This window comes from Lacerta agilis, chromosome 10 (genome assembly GCF_009819535.1).
Source record: "Lacerta agilis isolate rLacAgi1 chromosome 10, rLacAgi1.pri, whole genome shotgun sequence".
Taxonomy (NCBI): Eukaryota; Metazoa; Chordata; class Lepidosauria; order Squamata; family Lacertidae; genus Lacerta; species Lacerta agilis.
The window spans coordinates 43,277,143-43,295,926 of record NC_046321.1 but is presented as its reverse complement, the minus strand read 5'-3'; the positions used below and the strand labels follow the sequence as shown (position 1 = coordinate 43,295,926).

Sequence of the window (18,784 nt, the reverse complement as noted above, 5' to 3'; positions counted from 1 at the left end):
GCATTGAAAATTTTGGAGAAGTGTGAATTTCAAAGGATAGGTGTGCTCTGGTTTGCACCTATGTTTTGGGAAGTGCAAATAAGGGGGGGTCCACATTAAAATATGAAGTGAGCCAAATTTCTTCCCCCTCCCAACTCCCTTTTATGGACTGCAGCTGAAGGGTGAAATTCAACATTGTGCTACAGTGATAATTCAAACAACTCAAGCATTTCTGCTTGCCAGACAGAACAATTTCCTCTCTCCTCTCCCATGCAAAGGGGAAAGTTTGTCCATTGTGGTAATGGGCTTCCACTAGCACAAAAACCTAGTTGAATCTGTCCCAAAATGTCTCAGAAGATCCTTTTGTTGAGCTCTTTTTTTCACCCCACCCAACAGCTGGAAATTTTAAACCTGTGGAGTATATTAGAAGAAATTCTCCCCACATTTTCGCAATCTGCAGGTAGAATGGATAATCTCATAAAGCCCTTTAAGCTAACCAAAAAGAGAGAGAGAGAGATCTTGATTGAGGATCGCCCCATCTCCTGTGGCCAGAAGATACCTTTTGCTGAAGTTTAAAAACAAACTTACAACGACTTTACAAGGTTGCCATCTAGTGGAAAGAAAGAAAAATGGTTTTGTTGTTTCAATTCCCTTCCAGTTGAGGTCTGACAAGACCTCGTCCTTGCTGAACTTCCAGGTGTTTACGGAAGACTTTTATTATTATAATTATTCCAGCAGGGTTTTTAATTGAACTCTGACTTTACAATTTTAACTCATTTTTTTTAGTTTTATTGTATTGAGTCTCCTGTAATTAGACGGCATGTGATTATTAGAAATAAATAAAATTAAAATAAACAGTATCCGCAGGTTCCATTTCCTTGACATAAAGCTATCCGGACATTGTTCACCTTGAATGTGCATGCAGAATTGAAATTGGTTTTCCTACTGTGTGTTTTCTATGTACATCCCATGATGTTCCATCCATATTGTCTGTGTGGCAGAGCCATGTGGGCAGGAAAAGGAATGGAACAATTTACCAGAATGGTCATTTGCTTTTTGCTTTTTTTTTTAAAAAAAAAAAAAACCATTTAAAAAATCAATCCTTTTTTTATAAACAATAACCACAATTATTTATTTTGTGCCATTGTGCTTAAACCCCATTTAACTCAGTAGAACCTTTTTTTCTTTTTTAGAAGACGTGCACAGATGATCTGAGCGGCTTAGTAGACATATGCAAAATTATTGGTGTCAGATTACAAACATATTTATTTCTGATTCCCTCTGTGTGAGCCTGTGCCAACTTTCCTCTGTTCTTAACTGGCATTTCCATTGCATTCAACTGAGCCATGCAAATCTACATCGCATCGAGCTGGGACATTATCCTTATTGTTATAGCTAGGGAATGAAATCTATTTTCTCTCCTTTTGTCAAAACATTCTATTCAATCAATGTCGTTTCTTCAAGAGCAGTAGCTCTTGCAATTAGAGTTTAAGTTACATAATCCCCCCCCCCCCCGCGAGTAGGATAAAAGCCTCTGCTAATTGCATGCAGAGTCACCACACGGAGGTGACAAGTTAATGTTGTGACAGTTTGCCATTTGTGGTAGGTGCTTCACCATTTAATCCTTGTTATGCGTCTCACTATAAATAAACAAGAATGGGTGGGTTTTCTTCTTTGTATAACTAACAGCGCCATTTGTTTAGTATTGGCATCATGATAAACCCTTGCACTGAAAATAAGATGCTGAGGTGAATACAATTTATACAGCCCTCTTGGAAATAAGACGCTGCCTTGCAACATGTTAGGCTTTGGGTCTATCTAGTGCTGTGTTCTCTATGTTTGAGTGGCATCACTTGCCTTTCAGCTCTCTGGGCTTTCAGATGAGTGCCTTCCCTCGCCTTCACTGGAAATACAAAGGACCATACAGGAGCTTTTGAATGTAATGCATGCTATGCCCCTTCACACCATTCATGTCAGCCAAAGGGAACCCCTTCTTGGAGTGATCGCTTGCATTCAATCTAGTTTCTGAACATCCCAAATATTTTGTGAAGGTGTTAGTCCTTTGCAATCCTTCAACTTTATACTGGGCTTGTAATCGGTTCCTCTCTAATCACTTTCACATTGCTGAGCTGTCGAATCAGCAGGGAATCACACCCAAGTGCCCTTCCAAATTCTTCAAAATAACTGGGTAGATGAATAGATGGGATAGGCAGTGGAAGCAGACAAAGTCTCTCAAAAGACAAGTGGTGGTAAAATCCAACAGGGTGGCATTTATAAGCATAAATATCTAGTTTTCTTTCTAGAACATTCCCCCGAGAACGTCATCCATATAGGCTCCCCTTTTATTCACAGGAGATCAGTGAGAGGGTTGCCAGATTGCCAGCCTAGTATCTTCCAGATGTTATGGCTACAACTTCTATCAGGTCCGGACAACCCAGGCTGGTGAAGGCTGCTGTAGGTCACCAATAGCTGACCTAGAAAGATGTTGTCCCTTTAATGCATCTGATGTGGGTTGTGAAGCATGGAGCAGTAGAATGTCATGAAGCAGGAATCCAGACAGGAAGATGGTACTGTCTGAGATGACAAATTATGAGAGGATTGCTGAATGATAAGGAAACCACAGAGAAGCTAAATGAATGTGTGGGTGTGGGTGTACGTTGGTCTTCACCAGAGCTGATTTCAGAAGATGCTGAACTGATAGCCAGACCTGGATAACTGGGAGGGGACCAGCATCTGAAGAACAAAGAACTGAAATGGCAATACATTAAGCACTAGGGCTATTTGACACATTAAAGGTTAGAAAGTTATTAGGGTGAAAAGGTGGGAGCACTTCCGCATCATTTATTCTATGTCAGTATCCTTACCTTTGCTGTTTGTCTTAATGCTGTCTATCAAACAAAATTAGAAACTCATTCATTCTCAGTGCTTAGGGATTTGAAAGGTAGAATGTCAGGGCTGGAGTTCGCTGCAGGTCAACAATAAAGGAAGCAGACCTCCGTTGTCAGTGAAGTTAACTCTTTCTTCAAGGAAAAAAACATACAACTCCGCCTAGTGGCCTCAGCAACGCTTCCAAGTAGGCCTTGTCCCTATGGAGCAGCTGCCAGGAGTGAAGGTTCCTACCTTCCACTACTCTCTAAGGCTCCTTCTCTGCCAGATGTTTCCCTTAGCAGTCTCAAACTGCGTCTGCACACCTCTGGTCCTTGTTCTGCCCTCCTTATTATCATGCAATTCTTGAACACCAGGGGGGAGGGAAACTTGTCACAGCAGAAGAGGGAGACTCCCTGGATTCTTCGGCAGCCTCTTGCCCCCGCTTTTCTGCTTCAGCCTTGGAGTCTGAACTGCCCCCTGTCACAGGCTCTTCCTGCTCACTAAACCCTGTTCCCCCTTCAGCATCCAGGCCTTCCTCCCAATTCTCTCCCTCTGACCTCTCCTCAGTGTCCCACCACTAATCCCCGGGCTCTGAGCCTTTGTCCTCTGGGATTTCACTTGGGGGTTACCCAGCTGGTGGCTCCCACCACTCCCCTTCATCCAGTCAGTCCATGACATATAAAATCAGCGATCCAATCTCCAATGCCCTAAGCAACATCTGTGATCTTAAATATGAATCTTCAATTATCAATGTTTTCTCAGGCCTATCCCCAGAGACCTTGGGCTGCCACAGATCATTCTAATGCTACAGTGTTGTGCTAAAAGCTACAGGAATTCCTTATTGGAGGGGCTTCCCATTTAAGCTATTAGTGCAAGTTATAAGTACCTTGTAGCCCAACAAATAGAAAATGTATATTTCTCTCTCTTCTTCTATTAAACAAACAAACACTATATGAATAAAATAATCTATTTAGTCTTCTGCTTTATGTATTTAATCCATAAGGGTTGGCTAGAAATAGCACAGGAGACTGCAGTATTATTGGGTTATTGAGACTGCTTTAATTAAGTAAAAGGTCAAGGGAATTACCGTATAATAATGAAATGTGAAAATGCAGAGGATTAGACTGATAAAATAGTACCAATGTACATTTTTATTATAGAGACATGCTGTGGTTCTCACAAAGTTGCAGGTGAAGCCTCATTTCCATTTCTTTAGGCAGAGAAATTTTACTAGAATAAAACTGTGGGTGAAACCCAACCAAGCCCATCTGCTAGTAGAACAGACACTGGGGGTGGAACGGATTACCCTTTACCCTCAAATCCCCCCCTGTGTACCCCAAAGCCACAGTTAACTGAGGGAAAGGTTGCTCTCTGGGGGTTTTTTATCCAGCACCGGAACTGTACTTTTGAATCTGTTTTTAAGTTTCTTTTGATGTAGGCTATTATGGGAGCTCTAATAGAAGAACAGCTAATACAATATCTGAGGAAACAGGGCACAGAACTCATGCAAAGAGGTCTGGAAGCTGGGAGTGCTGGGATGGTGTAATACAAAGTCGTTCCCCATATGAAAAATTCCCTCCTCCTCTGTTACCTCCACCACTTTCCTGAAAGTAATCCAAGAGTTCTGCACTCCCACAGTTCCCCTAAGCTACTGACCCTGCACCTGACTTCAGGGAAAGAGTAAGGAATGTTCCCTCTTACTGGCAAAGCCCTTTCCTCTCCAGCAGGAGTGTGGAACCTTTGGTGAACTACAGCATCCATCATCTCTATCAAGCATGGCCAATGTGGTTCATCAAGATCTGGATAACCAAAGATTCCTCACATCTGCTTTCCAAACTTTCCTGCAACACATCACCAACTCTGGCATTGCATACTAAATGTGAGTGGATAAAGACTAACAATCCAGTGTAAGTACCTAGTGTAGAAGTACCCTAGAAAAATGTGGATCTATCACACACCAAGTCAGCTCACAGGTCCATCAAGTTCAGTATTGTCTTATGTGGTTGGCAGTAGATCTTCAGGGTTTCAGAGAGGAGACATTCCCAGCCCTCCTAGGAGATGTGAGGGATTGAACCTGGGACCACTGAGCTAGGTTCTTTCTCGAACCTCTAATGATAAGACACAGGAAAGTTGTGAATTGGGAGTAATTGGGCCATGGAACATCATTCTAGAGTTCTAGAGTCTTCAACTAACACACCACTAGCATAACATATTGTCCCATGCTGATTTTACACATCAGGCTTGGGGGGGGAATCTATTGATTTCTTGTCCATGTCATTTTCTGAAGCAAAACAAATATATCACTGAGCTTGGTTTTTATTTCTTTTTAATTAATAACCACATTTGTGAAACTCCTTTTTTAAGTCAATACATATTTTCATAATAAATAAAATGGACATGATCAACTTTGACAGGGCATCATTACTACATAAAAGCTGCCATTAAGCTTAACTCATAAACATTTCCTAGAATGGTACAGAATATCACATCATATAAATAAATCTCCACTCATATAAATTATGTGATACAATTTTAAATAAATTATAATTAAATAGTACTATTTGCTAAAATGCTTTTTAAATAAGACAATACACTTTGTCCTCTGGAGAGAAGTAAACACAAAAGGGAGAGATTCTTCAGATACCTGGTAACTAGATGTAATTAAGCAAGTTTGCTATCGGAAGATCTAATTTTATGTGTAAAAAAAAGAACTTAACTTTCAGTCAGAGTGCTTGGCACGTTTTCCCTAGATTTCAATTTACGGTACTTGAAAATGAATTCCATTGAAACCACTGGGCTTTTTCAAGAAAAGATCCCAAAGCAAGCATATCAATGGATGCAGGGCCACCAGGCTCATAAGGAGGTCCAGGTTGAAGAGATGCTTCCATGTGGCTTGTCTGTATCAGACTTCCCTAACCTGGTACCTGCTGGATGTTTTGAAATACAACTCCCACCAGATGCAGCCAGTATGGACAACGTCGCTATGATACGAGTTGTAGACCAAAGCATCTGAAAGGTTCTGGGTTGTGGGAGGGCTGATCTAAACATTGACGCCCTGATTCCCATGATGGTGGTGGCTCAAAAAGTTCTTCTGCTAGTACCAAAACTGGGGTCTTTGTTACAGAGGCACTAAGTAACAAAATAGATGCTCCTCTGGGCCCAGCAGAGTCACAAGTTGAGTAGTGGCCTTGTTTTTAAAGGACTTCTTAATCTCCCAACCTTCCCTCAATACCCCCCTTAATCAGTACTAAATCCGTCCATTTCACAATACTTCTAAACTCTGACTGGCGTGAGTTGTATTTTATGGACAGGTCTAGAGGAGTTTCCAATCACATGTCTGAGCTGGCCCTTCCTTTCAAGTAAATTTGTTTTGCATTAGGCTAACTTGCCAGCCCTCAATTCACTCTGTAGAGATGTTCTGTCAAAGTTTGCCACTAATCCAGATAAAGCAGTCTGAGAACTGCTGGATTGGTACTTTAAAATGTGTCTCATGAAAGCATACCTCCGTTGAGTTCTGTATGGGTAAAAACATTTGTGTCTACTGCCTTTAAAAGCAAACCATTGCATTTGTCCTTGTTCCACAGAGGCCACCACCGAAGGAAGCTGCAATGATCCTGATTGCCCACTCAGTTGTTCTTCTTCTTGCCCTTGTGGCTCTTGTTGGGGGCCTTGAGTGCTGCAGTGCAGGCATCCTCCAGGTAGTCAAACAGCAAATCAAGCTCACCGACTGCTTTGTTTTTCCCATTTTCTCCCAACTGTAAAATCAAAGCAAAAACAATTTCTTCATCAGAATGGACAATATAGATTATAAAAGATGTTGTGACAATTTGGGGGGCGGACACAGGGGAAAATGGGGGTACTCTAAGAATTAGAGCACAACTCCTTGAGAGGTTTTTCTACATAAGCCTCACTGAATTAATCAAGATCTGCAGGAGGATACAGCAGTGTGAGAAACAGAGTAGAACAGGTTCTGTGCAATAGGCAACGGGGTTCTTGCGTAAGAGTTAAACAGGAAAGAGTCACAATGGAGGCTTCCCTTCCTAGGTTTGTTTTTAACATGCCACAGGTACCGGTATTTTTCTCTTTTGTGCTGGATTCAGTGAATGGAGGAACACAAAGGCATGAGATCAGCTTCTGCTCAGGTATGCCTTTCCTAGAGTTGCCTTCTGTGAGCCACAGTGGCCAAATGGGAATTAATATGACAATTCACCTGAGCGGAATGAGACAAGACCCAGGAGCCCACTGCAAGAATGCTCATTGAACAGCCTGAACATTTTCTCTCTATAGTACTACTGTATTGATCCAGTTTGGGTCATTTTGGATCTTCCATTGAGTTCTGTTAGATTCTGATAAGAATTAATTACTTCATTTATATATTGCATAATGATTTATTTAAGGGGATTGGGTGAAGCGGATAGTAGACAATACCTCAATTTAGCACACATTTAAAGGCAAATCTGCCTAAAAGCAAAACTACCTAATTCGCACTGTATTTGCAAACAATATGTGAACCAAAACACAGCCATCCTTTACCAAGATAAATCATGGGTATAAATGCATATATTGGTGAAAATAGCATGCAAAAATACATTATATTAGGGGAAATATGAATATAAGGGGAATGTGCTTTACAAAAATGCATATATGAGAAAGAATTGCATGCAATTGTATGTATTTTTTATGAAATAGGGACTAAACTGCTGGTTAATTTTCAGGAGCACTTTTAAAAAGTGGAAATGTCACTCATGTGGAACCTGAACTTAAGATTTTTTTTAAAAAAATGAGAAACTATGAGAAACCAAAACTGACAGATTTCTTCTTATCAAACCTCAATGGATTCAATACTGAACTAAACAGATGATGATGATGATGATGATGATGATGATAATTCCACCTCTGAATGAAATTCAAAAGGCTGGCATTTTTTTTTTATTCCACCTTCAGGCGGCAAAACATAGTTCAAGGGGACAGATATGAATGTGAGCTAAGCAAATGCAGCTACATTGCAAGGCTGGCTGACATGGAGGAGTTTCTTACCATTGGCCTTGCTGGCTAGAGCTGATGAGATTTGCCATCCAACAACATCTGGGGGTCCACAGATAGACCATCCCTCCGCTATACGCTACAGCTCTCCCTACAATGCAGCTTTCATTTAACATGGATCATATTCAAACCTTGTTCCCCTGCATGTATTCTGAGGGACTACAGCCTGTGAAGACTGTATAAAACATGCCTTTTCTAAACATTTGAATTAGCACTCAACTATGAACAAAAAAGGGAGATTAATATTTTTTAAAAAAAAAAATCTTTTTCATAAACTGCTTTGAGGGTTGTTGTTGTTTTCATTCAAGTGGTACATAAATAAAATAGAACAAATTTTAAAAAGCAGCATACCTGTTGTAATTTGTCTTTCATCTGCTGCAGGTTCCTTTCAATGTGTTCTTTATTTCCCAGTGGTTTCTGAAAAGGAAGGAATGCAGCTAAGTCACAATGTGGTTTTTCATTTCACACCTTTCGCTTGTCTTGAACTTGACTGCAGAAAGAGTGGATGTTTTGATTTGAGGTTTCCTCCTTCACCTTCGGTGCTGGTGATTTGCTACCTTGCCTTGCCTAGAAGTATATTGCCAACTACTAACCACAGGCGCAAGTTGAAAACCCTGCTCGCCACTTCCCTAGAGGAAAAGCATCCAAGCAGGTGAAATATTAAGGTAGCCGAGGATCATGGGTGGGAAACAGAGACAGACTACAGCTATAGATGACGCTTACACAGCCATTCAGTTTCCTATTCAAATCGACCAAGAAACTTGCAACTTCCTGGGCACTGGGATATTTGTCCCCAGAGAGGGTCATGAGGACATCTGTCACCACAATATCAGTTAATCTCTTCATTAGGTAGCAGCGATCATTTGCCTGCAAAGACAAGATAATGAAATTACTGTACATACCTTGAACAACAAGAGAATAGGAATGTACAAAGAGAGAATAAAAAATATTGTCTAATGCACATGGGAATCTCACCTTGACGTTGGTGTACAGATGCTGCCCAACAAATCTGTTATCTGTGTCCTTATCAAAGTTTCTTCCCTTTTTAAAAAAGAGAGATAGACAGAATGAGAGTGTAGCAGAAAGATGAGGCTCTACTTTTTTAAAAGCTCTGCACTGTGGCACACCAGCTCCCTGAATCTATATAGCTCTCCAGTTCCACAACTGAGTTGGAGGAGATGGCTGCCCATGACATGGAACTATAGAGAAGGATGCCAAGGTATTATAGTGTTAGTGTTGACCTGGTAGGTGTGAAAGCTGCAAAGGTAAGCAGGCCCAATGAGCTACCTAACAGATTGGAAGCGAAAAGCAGAACTAACTGAGAGCATCAAACAAAACGTTTAAAGCCCCACACTTGCCAGTCCCATAGGTAGAAGACAACCATGAGTGGCTTTTTGCTCTTAAAACAAGCTCTAGAAGGCTACACTTCATAGACAGCTGAATATAGTCCTGTGGGTTGTGGTTTCCCAAAGCGGCGTACATACTTAAAGTATGCACATACCTGAAGGCAGGTTAGCATCCTTTCAGGATGGAAGGATGTCAAGGAGCAAAAGTGGGAAAATCTCAAGACAGTACAAAGCATATGAGAGCTCAGCAGATAAAAATGCAGCACGCAGACCAATTGCTTTACCTGGCTGGCTAAAGTATATGTACGATTCCTGAAGTAGGTTTTCTGGAAGTTGTTTCTCATGAGTTCGCAGGAGTGGTTAGTACGAATCACTGCATCCTTCAAGGGCACAGGGCTTGCCAAGAAGATGAGAGGGAGGCAACCGCAGCAGAAGACCCAGACAAGGACACATCTGGTCCCATTCTCAAGTGGATTCATGACTCTCCAAGAAAAGTGGCAAGTTCAGCCAAGTTGCAGCTGCAGTCTTTGAACCTTCTAGAGACACACAGAAGGAGAATTTCCCAATGAAGATAGACAAAGATGTATTAACGTTATAGTGAAAAAAAATAGTTTTGCTTTATATTATGCATCTAACTTACATTTCAACATGCAGCAATATAATTATATAAGCACTTGGAATTATTACCTACCTGTGATGTTTTTGCTGTGCTGTGAAGGAGTTGAGGGTTCCCCTATATATACCCATTGCCACCTTGTTCGAGAGATAGGTAGCGATGAGTTAAAATGACATCATCGAGTCTCTTACTTTCCACCATCACTTCTGAGAATTTCCTAACCACGACACCAAAAAAAAAAAAAGCAAGCCACAAAACACAACCTTTTTACTGTGTAATTTTTATGAAGTGCCCCTGTTGATGAGGCTGGGGGCAGAAAGATGGGTTTGTTCCCGACACAGCTACAACATAGGGTCAAACTAAATGTGACAGCATTCACTCAATTGACCAATGTGTGACTGGCGTGTAAAAAGTAGGCATTGGTGGTGTGTGTTTGTGTGTTGATATGGATCATCATGACCATGGTAGGGGACCAAAGAATAAAGTCCTTCCTCCTCCACCACCAGGGTCCCAATCCATACAGCTATCCCCACACCAGCTATTTACCATTAAGAATCTATTCATTGAGTTTGATCCATCAATGAAACTTTTAAAATGTGAAATGTAACACTGCAACAACTAAATGTTGTGATTGGCATAGGGCATGGGGTGGGGGGACTTAAGATCAGAGAATTAGGGGGGACTGACCTGACAGAAGACCCAGCAGGCTGTAGGATGAGAATGCAAGATGCCATGAGGAGACTAACCTATTGGGGACCCTAGCAGCTTGGGAGATGGAGATCTGGATCCTAGCGAAGGCCTGAGCAGGTTGTGTGGAGAATGTACCACCTCTGTGTTATTGGATACCACTGGTGTAACCGTCACGGCCCATTAAGGAGGCTCATGCACCTTCCTCTGTCAGTGAAGGGTCTTTCTCTTTTGAGGAGGCACCTGGGGATAAGTTCAATGGTGAACTGGCTCTGTCAACTCCATTTCTGTTTCCAAGGGCATGGATGTGGCAGTGCTACATGAACAAACCTTACATGCACAGTCTCTATGGAGGAGCACCCATTTGCTCACCCAGGCTCAAGCCTTAGGATGTCAACCGCATGACTAGCTTGCCCCACTGAAATGTACTCGGAGTCAAGTGTGAATTTCTTGCTCTCTATTCAGCTCATAGTAGCAATGAATGAATCTTTCCCCAAAACGTCTGCTATATATACATTATTTACACAATGGGCCCCACACGATTGGCTAATTCTGGGCTACTCCTGTGGGCCAATCAGGTTGCTGATTCACTTCATCCAGGAGCCTGATTGGCTGCTCTTGCAGGCCAATCAGGTCGCTGATTCACTTCCACCTGGAGCTGGATTGGGTGGCTCCTGCAGACCAATCAGACTGCTGCATTCTGGATCCTATTGTTCTAGGATTCAGCTCAGTACATAACACCCACTCTTCCTAAGGAGAGTGTAAGGGACATGTAAATCATTGGAACAACATCTTAAGTGAAGCCGAGCTGTGTATCATGCATTTGTAACCTGTAGACCCATGTTGGGATGCTGTACTGACTTCCTAAACAAAATTTGTAGTGACATTTAACTCTGAGTAGGCTTGCTAAGATGTATAAGACTGAATCAGATAATTGCTGGAGATGCAAAGAGGTTGAGGAAACATTCTTTCATATGTGGTGGGCTTGTAAAGAGGTAAAAGAGTATTGGGAAATGATCCATAATGAATTGGGGAAAAAATGTTTTAAAAGTGCTTTCCCTAAAAAACCAAAGTCCTTTCTGTTGAGGATAATTCAGACTGAAACTCCCGGGTGTCGAAACAGGTTATTTACTGCATATTCTGGCGTATAAGACTACTTTTTAATCCAGGAAAATCTTCTGAAAAGTCGGGGTCATCTTATACACCGGGTGGAGAATCTGCAGTCGAGTATATCTCAAACTCTATATTTTAACTGGAAAAGTTGGGGGTCGACTTATATGCCCAGTTGGGGGTCGTCTTATATACGCCAGAAAATACGGTATGTATGCCACTACTGTGGCCCATGTTTTGTTAGCCCAAAAATGGAAAACAAGTGAGGTCGCAACCAAATGGCAACTTAAGTTGACAGAATATGCACAGCTTGCAGACTTAACATATAGAATAAGAGAACAAGAAGAACATACGTTTAGAGAAGATTGGAAATCTTTTATTGAATATATGGGAAATAACTGTGTATTGCTGAAAACGCTGGCAGCATTAAGATAAATTCAACAGTGTAAATAAGTTTTGATGGATGTAATAATGGAATACTGAATGGTATCGTTTTTGTAAAATATGCAGGGATTTTTGATATGTAAAATGAACCATAGAAAGAGAAGGAGGCGAAGTCATTGATATCTTAAGGGTGTAAAAATGAGTACCTTAAATTGTAAAACAGAAAATTATGTATATATGACAATTGTGGTGACAGTTCAAGAGTCAGATGAGAACAGCCAGAGCATGTGCTCTTACTTATCTGTATACCAATACGGGAAAATGTTGCACACCACCATGGCATGGTCATGATCCACAAGAGTACAACGCCGGCCTGTTGCTATGGAAGTCAATATTCTGCAGTCTCAATCCATTTCAGCTTCAAAGTTCTTGACTGTGCCCTGAGGGCCATAGAGATTGTGATGCATGGAGCATGTTTTATTTAAATTATTCACATTGTTTAAAGCTCAAATGTTCTTGGTAAAAGCTCTTGATAGACTTATCCTCCATGAATTTGCCTAACCCTCTTTCAAAGCCATCCAAGTTGGTGGCAATCGCTGCCTTTTGTGGGGGCAAATTCTATAGTTCAACTATGCCACATGTGACAAAATACTTTCTTTTGTCTCTCCTGAATCTACCAACATTCTGCTTCATTGCATGTCCACAAGTTATAGTTTTATGAGAGAGGGAGAAAAACTTTTCTCTATCCACTTTTTCTATTCTGTGACTGTGGTATAATGATGCTTTAAATGTAAGGGACAGATGTGGTCCGACCTAGACAAAGATGAGTGAAATCATCTATTAGCCCCTTGTAGACCAGTTTTCTATTATGGTTATGATTTTCATTCTATACCACTTTATATTTCAAGGGGGGGGGGACTCAGAGTGGTTTATAAATATCAAATAAAACAATCCAGAATAAAAAACTATTGCAAGCTTCAAGGTAAATATTTCAGAACCTTCTCGTAAGTGACATTTTGCTTTCCCCATATTTATTTGCCTACTTAATTTATAGAGTTGCCCCATAGTAGAAAGACTATAGGAAGCCCGGGTGGTGTAGTGGTTAGGGTGTCGGACTGGGACCTGGGAGATCTGGGTTCAAATCCCCACACAGTCATGAAGAGCACTTGGTGACCTCGGAGTCAGTCACAGCCCCTTAACCTACGGTACCTCACAGGGTTGACATAGGGATTAACTAATTCCATGTGCTGCTGATATAGTAGATCCAAATTCAGCTGATTCTGACAAGATGCTCTGAGAAGACAATTCAGCGATGTCTACTCCAGATTAGGATACATTCCTCAGCATTTACCCACACAAATACTGTATATTTTCCATTTGATTTCAGTGAATTTATAGATCTGTGTGTTTGTGACTAAGCTCTATGTCTATGGCAGGTTCACGAGAACCTCCGAGTGCTTAACCAAAGAAGAAGCTTTCTGTTAAATCTGATATTTTTTAGCTTAATGCAAAAAAAATTTTTTTTTAATGTAGAGTTCATCAGTGAAGAAATAATATTGATTTCTCCTTGTTTCTTTTTTCTTTTCTTTTTTTACAGAGAGAGAGAGAGAGTGCACAGCATAGTAGTAAAAATCACGTAAGCAGCAAAGTGGTACTCAACCCCATTTAGGGTTTTCTTTTCCCCTTTTTCCTTTCCAGTAATGTCTCAGAAATCACCCTTTTCCCACTCACAGGCTCTGGGGTAATACTTCGAACCACAATTACACACTGAGTTTCCCTAGCTGACTAGTAAGTCAGAGAGGTTTGATATTCTCAACAACTGACCCATATAAAACACAGAGGATTCGAAGCGGAGGAATAGCATGTGCACCAGAAGCCACAAACACTTCCTCCTTGATTTCAACCTTCTAGGACTTGCACAGACTTGTCTGTGCTTAACAACTTGCAGTGCTCTTTTTTTTCTTTTTCTTTAAAAAAAATATATATTTAGGGGTACAGTGGTACCTCTGGTTACGAACTTAATTCGTTCCAGAGGTCCGTTCTTAACCTGAAACCATTCTTAACCTGAGGTACCACTTTAGCTAATGGGACCTCCTGCTGCCGCCGTGCCACCGGCATGCAATTTCCATTCTCATCCTGGGGCAAAGTTCTTAACCTGAGGTACTACTTCCAGGTTAGCGGAGTCTGTAACCTGAAGCGTCTGTAACCCGAGGTTTATGTAACCTGAGGTATCACTGTACTCTCCTTTTGACTCAAGAAAAATCACCATTTTATAGTTCAAATAAATACAGCAAATGGACAAGAGTACAAAGATTTACAGAAATGTTTAGGGGTATGCGCAGGGCCGGTGCGTCCATTTAGGCGAACTAGGCAGTTGCCTAGGGTGCCAAAATGGAGGGGGCGCTGGCCAGCCTGCCCGCCCAGTGCTGCTCCGCCAGCGGCAGAGTGGCAGGGGAGGGGGAGCAGCCCAAAATCGGGCTTCTCCGCCCCCTCCACCAGCGGCAGAGTGGCAGGGAGGGGGAACAGCCCGAAATCAGGCTTCTCTGCCCCCTCCACCAGTGGCAGAGTGGCGGGGAGGTGGGAGCAGCCCAAAATCGGGCTTCTCTGCAGGGCCGGTGCTAGGGATTGGCGGGGGGGGGGCGCCAGAAGGTGATTTCACCTAGGGCGCAAAAAACCCTAGCACCAGCCCTGGGTATGCCTACCCCGGCATACCCCCAGAAGAAGAAAAAAGCACTGATAACTTGATTTGTGTTTTTAGTTGTTACCTGGTTTTAGTAGCATGAATTTGACACATTTTAAGTTCTTGGGTGAGATTTCCCAATGTTAAACCTGCAATGTACGCTGGGGTTACTTTCCAGAAATCACACCTGAAGGCAAAATCATGTACTGTATAGTCTAAACACACTGGGTGCAATTGCAGGTGGGATTGCCAAAGTCTTTATTTCCTGGACACCTGACCCCTTTTTAATATTTTATTTTAAGCCAAGCACTTTAAAGATGAATGCACACAACTGAAATGTGCCTAAGTTGCAGGCTTCCTGTATTCACAAAATATAGACAACATACAGGTAATCAGATACATTACCAATGTTTGAGCACCTCTATGTTCAAAGCGCTGCAGTTGGCAGTCTCCCACTACTGCTATAGCTAAATAGAGTTGCAACATTTTTATTATTTGGGGCGGGCGGGGTTATGATTTTCAGGTTTATACATTTCAATAATTTTACAGTTATTTTAACATTTCAAATCTTGCCTTCCTTCCCCCTCTTTCTCCGGTTGCTTAAATTTATTTTTAATATCTTCTGCATATCCAAATTAACTTAATTTGTTCATTTACTGTATTCATCTACTTTAAATACTTTAAATAACTGCAGTTTGTTACAATAATACTGCCAATGTTCTGATCTGTTTACAATTTGTCGGTAAATATTCAATAAACCATTTCCATTCTTCTATTTTAAAAAAAATTGTCTTGATTTCTTATTTTTTCAGTAAGTTTTGCCATTTCTGCTTATTCCATGAGTTTTTGTATCCATTCTTCCTTTGATGGGACTTCTGCTTCTTTCCATTTTGGGGCAAGTAACATTCTTGTCACTGTAGTAGCATACATGAATAAGTTTCTATACAGTTTAAGTAGTTCTGTCCCTATAATTCCCCCCAAAAAAGTTTCTGGATTTATTTATTTTTACAAACGTTATATTAAACATCCTTTTCCATTCATTATATATCATTTCCCAGTAAGCTTTAACCTTACTACAAGACCCCCACATATGATAAAAAGAACCTTCTTTCTCTTTACATTTCCAACACTTACTAGATTTAGATTTATACATTTTTGCCAATTTACTCAGTGTTAAATACCATCAATAGAGTTGCAACATTTAGTCTGCAGTTAAGACTGTACACACTTACTTGAGAGCAAGTCTAATCGGATCCCGTGAGATTTACTTATGAGTAGATATGCAGTGCACTGTTAGTTACAGTAATGCATTCTATTAATTGATGAAAATATGTTTGATAGATCAAAATGATGCGCCTGATGAATTAGGCAGCAAAATTTTAGAATATTTTTTTTTTAAATTAAAAAACAAACCCTTCGGAAAATCATGGGTGGTGGGTGGCAACTTAGAAAAGGTATTCCTCCCCGTTGAGGTGGAAATGAATGTCAGAGTCCAATCCTAAGCTTGGCCACCACCCAGTGGGGCTTAACAGAGCACCACCAACACACCCATAGAGCTATAGACCAGGGTGGAAGGTGAGGAGCTGGCTCAATTATGAGGCCCACATTGAGCCATATGGCACCACACTGGGCTCTGTAGCTCTTATTCTGCACCCACAGGGCTTGCCACTGGCTGCCTCTACAAATGGAGGGAACAGGGCTCAGTAGTGGGACACCTCTGCCCAGTATGCCTGAAGGAGCATCTCCACCCCCATTGTTCAGCCTGGACACTGAGCTCCGAGGGCCTTCTGGCGGTTCCCTCACTGCGAGAAGTGAGGTTGCAGGGAACCAGGCAGAGGGCTTTCTCGGTAGTGGCGCCCACCCTGTGGAACACCTCTCATCAGATGTCATAGAAATAAACAACTACCTGACTTTTAGAAGACATCTGAAGACAACCCTGTTTAGGGAAGTTTTTAATGTGTGATGTTTTATCGTGTTTTTATTATTCTGTTGGGAGTGGCTGGGGGAAACCCAGTTAGGGGGGATATAAATAAATTATTATTATTATTACTACTACTACTGCTACTACCCAACCCACCACCCCGTCCACTGCAAAGGGGTTTTAGGTTGCTCTGTAAGGTGGTATATAAAATATCCTGTCATTTATGCACAGAGAGGTAGACACTCCCATTCACCCACCTGGGAGCTTACTTCTTCTCCCAGTCTCTCACCCTGGGAGACCCTTTCTACCCTGCCTTTCACGCAGTGAATGCCCCACCTCCCAACGACTGTTTCCTTCCTGTTTGTGTCCTCCTCGGCCCAAGGTTAAGGACTTCTCTCACCCATCCCAAGTTTTCAAAAATGTTTCCAATACCAAATAGTAAACATAAACAGAGAAAACAAGAGAAAGAGAAAACAGAGAAATAAAGCAAACAGAACACTGGTTAAAAAGATAAAAGGAGGAGGAAAAACAAATAACACAAAGAGATAACGCTGTTTTCTTTGAAATGTTCATTTACTCGCACACATATATGTGATCAATTGGATCATTCGTCAGTAAAAACTAAAATTCGTTTAATCAGATGACAGTCATAGGACTAAGATACTTTGAGGCTGGTATTTCCTCTTCTGCACAATATTTTTTTTTTTTTATTATTATTATTATTATTATTTGCCATCAGTCCTGGGCACCTAAATGTCATGCATTTACCCTACTTGCATGATCAGCCAGGAGCAAATGCAGAAGCTCAATACAGTAGGAAATTGGCTTCCCTTTGCCACAGAGCACATGCCCAAAATATGCTCCTGGCTAAGGCCAAGTTGAGGAGTGCAGTTCAATATGAACATATAATAAATCAAGTATAATGACTGCTGGGCTCTGGGAAGGGACTTTTCTTCGCCCAAGGCAGCAACTCAAACCTAGGCAGCAGCTTCTTCCATAGTTCTGAGTACAACGGAAGTGGCACTGGCTTCCCTTAGCCCTGCATGAAACATGCACTCCCTTGCAAACCGCAGCAGCACTCCTAGGCAGCAGGTTTTTTCATAGTTTCAGCCACAAGGGAGGCATTGTTGCTCAGCTGGTCTCACTCAGTATGAGACAAAAATAATAATAATCATAACTTATAGGGATGTACAGGGTTGATTTGTATGCAAGACCACATTCGCACCGTGCATTTGAAGCACTACGACAGCAATTAAAACAGTGATGGCTTTTGCCAAAGAATCTGGGAGCTGTTGTTTGTCAAAGGTGCTAAGAGTTGTTGGTAGACCCCCTATTCTGCAGTTTGCTGTGAAGGAAGATTGACTGTGGGTTGCTGTATTTTGAAGAGAGAGAGAGAGAGAGAGAGAGAGAGAGAGAGAGAGAGAGAGAGAGAGAGAGAGAGAGAGAGAGAGAGAGAGAGAGAGAGAGAGAGAGAGGATGCTATGACAGCCATTCAAAGCAAATAAATGTGATTTGTCTCAAATTTTACATCTGAAGAAGAGGACATCTCCTGGAAAAAAGAGGCAAACCAGTGAAACCACTTGGAGAACTGCATCTCTGACAGGCACACTGCCAGCATGCTGGTATCCTCAAAGTATAACGTGTGTGGAAGCAAGCAGTAGTACCCTCATACAGGCAGAAGAAACCTTGTACCCACAAAGGACCTCTAACCACCTACTAACTCACAACCCTCCCCCCTCCACTTCTTCCATCTGTTCCCAATTGCTCCGTCCTTTTGCATCTACACACACACACACACACACACACACACACACACACACACACACAAACCACCCTCTCCTTATCCGAGTGCAGGCATAAGTTGTTAGCTTTTGCAAGCTCTGTGGGCTTCTCCATAATCAATTCAATACCCAGAAATTGCCAGCTATCTTCCTACCAGAAACTGCTGGGGCTGGAAGTTGGAACCTAGCTCTGCATGGTGAGCTATCAGAAATGCTGGCTAGAGCAGCGTCCTGGCAGTGAAACGGTCTCATTCCCCACCCAGACTGGAAATTACAAAAGCCCTTTCCTGCCTTGGAAGGCCCCAGTGCGGTGCAACCGGTCACACTGCCCAATTCCGCCTCTGCTAGAGCCCATGATTCTGCTCAGCT

At 41.7% G+C, this 18,784-nt stretch overlaps 1 protein-coding gene across 1 annotated transcript; it reads right to left on the bottom strand.

Annotated features, from left to right (window-relative positions):
* Positions 1-6,137: 6,137 nt before the first annotated feature.
* Positions 6,138-9,724, bottom strand: IL22 (interleukin 22). The gene is made up of 5 exons (XM_033163374.1): positions 9,521-9,724; positions 8,866-8,931; positions 8,614-8,757; positions 8,242-8,307; positions 6,138-6,602 (listed from the first exon to the last, which is right to left on the bottom strand). The coding sequence occupies exons 1-5, from the start codon at positions 9,713-9,715 to the stop codon at positions 6,474-6,476; spliced, it is 600 nt and encodes a 199-aa protein (XP_033019265.1). The 5' UTR covers positions 9,716-9,724; the 3' UTR covers positions 6,138-6,473.
* Between the last annotated feature and the right edge of the window lie 9,060 nt (positions 9,725-18,784).

Bases quoted from the DNA above. Each gene is read 5' to 3' on its own strand.
- IL22 (XM_033163374.1), bottom strand. From the start codon at position 9,715: ATGAATCCACTTGAGAATGGGACCAGATGTGTCCTTGTCTGGGTCTTC. The intron at 8,758-8,865 runs GTGAGATTCCCA...TTGTCTTTGCAG, and splicing joins ATCTGTACACCAACGTCAAG to GCAAATGATCGCTGCTACCT. The intron at 8,308-8,613 runs GTAAGCGTCATC...CTTCCTTTTCAG, and splicing joins ATAGGAAACTGAATGGCTGT to AAACCACTGGGAAATAAAGA.